The following is a 6,764-nucleotide window of genomic DNA, read 5'->3' as shown; positions in this document are numbered from 1 at the left end:
TTGTGAAAAGATTGAACGGGTACTGAAATAAATTTCCTCAAACATGTGCGCTTTACGATCCAATCATATACAGAAACAGGTGGTTGAAATTCAAAAGATTCCAAAAACTTTAGGGCATCCAGGATCCATAATATATGAAAGTTCAAAACAACTCGAAACATTTCGGGCTCAAGAATTCTCCTCGAAATCCTTCTAGAAGCTCCCCTGGGAACTTCTGAATTCCTCCGGAAAGTTATCCACAAACTCCTCTGAAAATCGTTCGAAAATCCTTCTCATGTAATTGTAATTCCTCCTTATCTAGAAACCCCCACCAATTTTTTTTTAGGAAATTCACGAGGAAATTCCTTGAAGATTTCTTTTCTTATCTCCAAGATTTACTTCTGGATATTTCTTCGGCTATTCTCTCTTCAGGAAGAATCCGGCATTTCATTCAGGCATGCATTCGAGAGTTCCGTCAAGAATACATACGGAATTTCTTCCCAAAATTCTACCAGAAGTTTCTTCAAAAATTTATGACGGAAATCCTCCGATTTAGCTTCATAACTTCACTTGTAAATCTATAAGAAATTCCTTCGGAAATTCTTCTAGGAACTTCTCCGGGCATTCCTCTCGGAACTCCTTTAATTCCTCCGGGATTACTTCCAGGAAATTTTCCGGGAATACCTCCAAACATTCAATAGCGGAAATTCTTCGGAAATTCTTCTAGGAACTTCTCCGGGCATTCCTCTCGGAACTCCTTTAATTCCTCCGGGATTACTTCCAGGAAATTTTCCGGGAATACCTCCAAACATTCAATAGCGAAATTATCTAGCATTCCAATCTGGAATTCTTTTCGCAATTACTTCAGAATATCCTCTAGAAATATCTTCATGAATTTCTCCTGGAGTTCGTCCAGAAATTCTTACAGGTATTTTTTCGGGAGTTTCTTCAGGTACTTCTCCAGGAATTTCTCCGGGAGATTTTTCGCGGAAGTATACTAGAATTCCTTCCGGACTTCACTCGGAATTAACTCGGATATCTGCCAAGAGTTCTTCCAGAAATTTCTTCGAAACAATCCGCAGGGATTTTCTTCAGAAATTCATCTGGGAATACTTTCAGGATTTCATCTGGGAATTTATGCATTAATTCCTCCTTGTATTTTTCTGGGAATTCCTTTAGGAACTTCTCTAAGAATTATTTCAGGACTTCCATGTAGGAATTCCTCCGGAAGTGCTTGTGGGAGTTCCTGCGGGAGTTCTTCCACGAGTTTTTCCAAGAAATTCTCCGGTAATACCTTCAGGAACTTCACAGGGAATTCCTAGACGATATTGGGCAGGAATTTCACGGGAAATGGGATTTCGGAAGTTCCTTCAGAAATGTTTTTTCTCTTCCTCTAGGGTATTCCACCGGATGTTCCTCTGAAGTTCCACCAGTAGTTCCTTCGGGAATTCAATCTGGTGGAAAATCTAATCGAAGGAAATCGTAGAGAAATTCTTGGTGGAAATGTCGGTGGAACTCCTGGAAGAATTCCAGGAGGAATTTTCGGAAAAACTCCTGGAGGATCTCCCAGTGGAAATCTTGAAGTTTCCACCATTCTTTCAGAATTTCATTGCGAATTTATCTAGGAATTCCTCCGAAAATTCCATTGTAGATTTCATTTTCGGTATAATTTCTGTATAAATTTCCGGTGGAATTCCTGGAGAAATTCTTTGAAATTTTCACAAGAAATTATTCGAAACAATTCACGGAAAATTTTATGGAATTTACACAAGAAATTCGAAGATTTTTCGTGAAATTCTCAGGAATGTTTACTGGCAATTCTGCGGAATTTCCACGGAATATTCTTATTCTTAAAAATTATGGGAAACAGAACGAAATTATTTGAATTATTGCAGGGAATTCTGCAGAACTTATAAAGAAGTTCGTGAAGATTTTCTTGGAGTAAATAATGGTGGAATTTTCGGATCAATTCCCGGCAAAATTTATGGTGGAATTCCTGAAGACACTGCCGAAGAAGTTGCTGAAGGCATTTCTAAAGAATCCCTGATAGAATTTCGGAAAGAATGCCAGGAGCAATTGTCGAAGGAATTCCTGGAGAAAGCTTGCATATTGGTTTTTCTGCCTATTTTATAATAAGTATTATTTCAGAGAGGATTTGTTTAGAAATTCAGATGTATGGTTCTAGTTTTCTTAAACTTATGGAAGAATGCAGGATTTTTATAATAATTGTTATAGCCGATTTAATATTTTTTTCTGAATACTGAGTTCCTTAATATTTTTCTCATTTTTTTTTTAAATATCTGATGAGCAATAAATCACGCATTCTTAAATCCATTATTGTTTTATACTTAAAATTGTTTCGATTTGGTTTGGATTTGGTTTCATGTGTTAATATTCATGTGTTTTCATAAAACTACTATAAAACTACGATTTAAAAGACCACAACGTTGCCCCCCCCCCTTCTTGAAATCCTGGCTACGCCCATGAAGATTTCTCTGAATCTTGGAAAGGTGTTCCATTGAATCGGGGACACGGTGAACGCAAATTTTACTGAATTTTGCTCACATTTGCTATTGAATCCAGTACAGTCACAGAATCAGAATTCATTTATATTGGAAAAAGAATCAGCCTAATCCCGAAAGAAGATTCTACTATAGACCTCAATAGTTATTCAAATATAATTCCCTGAGAAACGACCATTGCTTTGGACTCCAATTTGTTCGTTCTTAAGAAATGTGTAACCAATTGCAGGAGATATCCGTGACACAAAACTCAACTTGCATTTACTTTCTTTGAATACAAGTTTCTTGAAAAAGTTACGTTGTGTGAATGACAATGTAAATGACATATCTTTTCAAATAGTTTGCATGCGAATTAATGTTATCGGTGTCAAATAATTCGATTTCACCCATTTACTTCTTCACGTGCCATCTCAGCTGTTTGCGTAGCAAATCGAACACCTCCTTCCTCTTGAGAGCATTGTTGGCTTGCAGTAGTGCTTGCTTTCGGTTCTTACGAGCCTCCAGCTCCGATGCTTTGAGAATATCCAACGGAAGCTGATCCAAGTCTGCCAATAAATCCTGCCCAAGCAGTGGTAAATAATCTTAAATCCATCGAAATCAATCACCTGAAAAGCCATAATAACTCACCACGATAAATTGATGAATAATTGCCAACTTTTCCATACTGCTGATTTCCACAATTTCCTTGTCGAGGTTTTTCGACTGTCTTATGAAATCGTACAGCTGATTCAAGATGGAATCCGTAACGCGCATTGTTTTGCTACACGAAGAAAGTATAATAACGCAACCAGTTATTACCGAAAAAATAAACCCTTCGAGGGTGACTCACTTGCTAACACACTTCCTCAGCGGCTCGCCCAACAGCTCCTGCACCTGGAGCTTCATGGCCTCGTTCTTGCGCTGTATCATCATCACCTTGCTGTTGTATGTTTCGAGCATGTCGTTATGGTGACTGAAGTACCGTGGAAACTCCTGCAGCACCCCTTTGTAGTGATAATCGATCCGACTGAACACCATCAACTTGTTGTTGTACTTTTGAATCAGTTCGATGGTGCGATGATTGATTTGGCCCAGCCCTACCAGGAACAACGCCGGATCGGGAGTGCAGCTCGGGTGGCTTTCCAGTTTGGGAAATATGCGCTCCTTGTAGAATGCAGCGATTTCCGTTCCAATGTTGACGCCCTCCGTTCGAATGAATAGGGATCTGCAGTTGTGCACGGCGTCGGAAACCTTCAAATTATAATTGCTTGAGTTATCAAGTCATTTTTTTGCATTATATTTAAACTTACAGACAGTAGACTTCCGTCAGGAGATCTATGCAAGTTGTCGTTTTTCAGTCTCCATTGAGAGTCCATCAGAAGATAATAATAATTCTGCAAGATTTGTTAAAATATAACGACAGACAGTTCAGTATTCGAATGTAGAAAATTACCCTCATCTGCATAATCTTGGTCCAGCGTTCCTCCAGCAGGAGAATTTTCTCAGTTAAAGCCTCAATTTTGTTTTGTCTATCCTGAAGCACGTTCCTCAATCGTTTAGACTCCTGTTGAGCTTCTTTCTCGCGGTCTGACATTTCCAGCACTCTATCGTAAGCCTTGTCTTTCCAAACTTTGAAGAGTGGCTTCGTCTGTTTGCAAAAGTCTTTAATCCACTTGGCGAATTTCTTCTCAAGCATCTGCTTCTCCCGAATCTTAAGCAGATTCTCCGCAATGTAGTACTGCAGGAATGTCTTGCGGCGCTGCTCACGCATATTGAGAATATCGGTTTTAGGACAAAACTTTCGCACCTTTGGACGGTATCGTAACTCGTGTATGTAATAATTGTCCCACTCAGTTGCTAATCGGTTGAAGAATTTTGTTTTGAATCCAAGTTGCTCTTCTTCAAAATCCGGTGCATTAACTTGCAAACGTTGACGAAGGTCGACTTTACTGCGCATCAGACTAGTGTAATATTTGGAGCCTTTCTTATCTAGGGAAAAGAAATTTTAAAAATCTGTTTGATAATTCTGTACAAAATACTTACACATCTTCAAATCTTTAGCTTTGTCATGAAACTCTGGATCAATGTAGAAGGACCCCATCAGTCCGTCACTTCTCGACAAGCTTTTAAAGCGATTTGATGGGAACTTCAGTGTGGCCCTTTCCTGTGGATCCTTAATCTCTTCTGGTGACTTCAGTTTTTGCAATCTTGACTTCGATCGCGACGTTTCCGAGAGTTTATCATCCAAGTCTATATTCCTAAAGTCTTGAAACGATGTCATCCTCTGCTTCAGACATTCATCATAAAGACGACGATACTCCTGTGACTTTTGTTCGATGAACTCGTAGTAGCGCTTTCGCTTCTCAGACAACTGCGGTCGCACCTCTTGTTCTGACTTCTTAGACGCAGCTTTCTTCTTAACCCCAGCCGAATCTACCGAATCGGTATCTGACCCGGCTTTGTGTAGACCACTTCTTTTCCTTTGTTTCATATTCTCCTCCGAACGATCGTACAACAACATGGTGATCCTTTTCAAACGATCCTTCTTCAACCAACGGCTGCGAAGCCGATCCTTGCGTCGCTTTTTCTGCGTACGAACCATCGGAATTCGAAAGTACGGGGTCCGCAAAAAGGACAGAATCTTAACTTCCTCCATCTTATCATCATCGTCGGACGACTCATCGCTGCTTCTCGGGCACAACGGAATCCTCATGTGGGACAATCTCGTATTGATCACATTCCGTTCGCCTTCCTTCATTGAATCCATTTCTCGGTAGGACCGAACCAATAAACTTAAAGGTATCCCGAATTTCGTTTCGCTCTCCAGAAGTGGATCCAAGCGAGGAAGTTTCGTAAATGGACCATACATGTGTCCTTCGATGTGAGGAATCTTGGTTGCCTTCTTGAGCTTCGTTACGCGGCGCCCATCCGACGTGATATAGTCGCAGGACTTCGTATCCACCGACGACCCCATCTCCGATTCCAAATTCTCCTTTTCACGTCGCATCATATCAATGTTGTTGCGGTTCTTGAAATTGAATCGCTCCCGAACTGCCCAGTCTCGAAACGATGCGCCTTGGGAACTTCGGGGGCCTTGATCATCCAGAAGCATTTTGTCCAACTTTTGAATCATATCCTTGTAGTCATCGTTGGAGAAATTCTTCCTGGCACTGGCCTGAAACTGTACATCCGACTGTTCGGACGGCGTTGTTTTCTCCACATTTCCGGCCAGCTGCAACTCGTCAGTGATTTTGTTGATGAATTCGCCAATATGGCGGCCCTTTTGGCGGTTTTTCTCCGAGTGTCGACATAAGTTCACGTTCCGTAAATCCTCGGTCAACGTTTCCAGCATTCGATTGGACGTTCTCATTCGCATTAGTTTCTGCACGGTTGAAAACCGCTGTGGGTGAACCTTTGACCTGTAATGAGCTTTGTTACTGCCGAGTCCACCCAGAAAGTTGACCTCATTAGGGGGACGATTGAATGGAATTTCATAGTTGCGATTGAAGTACGGTAAATTTGAGGACAACTCTTCGCGATCCCAGACGAAATTTTTGGTTCCCTGTTGGCGGAATTAATTACCAGAATGATGAGGCATGATTTAAAATCATGATAATTACCTGAAGTACTGACTTCCGACTGGAGGATGTGAATTTCGAAGTGGGTTGCATGGAAGTTCCATTTTTGCGTCCGTTCATTTCGAGCTGCTGTTCAAATCTAGAAGGGTGAATACGAGAAGTTGTTTGGGTCGATACCGGTGTAGGAACGGTTGCCAACTCGGTTGGCAGGGCATTGCTGTTTTCCAAAACGTTGTTGGGGAGTGGGACCGTGTCGTAAGGCGGAATTGCAAAAGGCATAAACCCGAGGGACTTACCGCATTTAAAGTCAAAGACATAGTTCTAATAAGTAGAACAACACAAAATGCGAAAACGAAACGATAAGTTATTGAGTGTCGCACTTATATGAACTAAGATGCTCTAAAATGGTGTTATGCTTTCCAGATCCAATGTATACATACAACCATACATACCAACCTATGTATGATCTAATGCATAAATTTTAAATTATCCAACTATTAAACACATTTTCCTTCAACGGCTAAGGCAGCCCTAGTTTTCTTTACCGTATAATATAGCATAGTTTCAAGTTCATTAGAATAGGTCTTCTTCTTCTTCTTATTGGCATTACATCCCACACTGGGACAGAGCCGCCTCGCAGCTTAGTGTTCATTAAGCACTTCCACAGTTATTAACTGCGAGGTTTCTTAGCCAGGTTACCATTTTT

General features: G+C 40.7%; 1 protein-coding gene across 1 annotated transcript; it reads right to left on the bottom strand.

The window, feature by feature from the left end:
• Nucleotides 1-2,647: 2,647 nt before the first annotated feature.
• LOC134216882 (uncharacterized) lies at nucleotides 2,648-6,192 on the bottom strand. The gene is made up of 7 exons (XM_062695664.1): nucleotides 6,101-6,192; nucleotides 4,524-6,042; nucleotides 3,934-4,469; nucleotides 3,791-3,874; nucleotides 3,331-3,731; nucleotides 3,129-3,261; nucleotides 2,648-3,059 (listed from the first exon to the last, which is right to left on the bottom strand). The coding sequence occupies exons 1-7, from the start codon at nucleotides 6,176-6,178 to the stop codon at nucleotides 2,892-2,894; spliced, it is 2,919 nt and encodes a 972-aa protein (XP_062551648.1). The 5' UTR covers nucleotides 6,179-6,192; the 3' UTR covers nucleotides 2,648-2,891.
• Nucleotides 6,193-6,764: the final 572 nt, after the last annotated feature.

This window comes from Armigeres subalbatus, chromosome 2, assembly GCF_024139115.2.
Source record: "Armigeres subalbatus isolate Guangzhou_Male chromosome 2, GZ_Asu_2, whole genome shotgun sequence".
NCBI lineage: Eukaryota > Metazoa > Arthropoda > Insecta > Diptera > Culicidae > Armigeres > Armigeres subalbatus.
The sequence above is the reverse complement of the archived record's forward strand: the minus strand, read 5'-3'. Positions and strand labels throughout refer to the sequence as shown.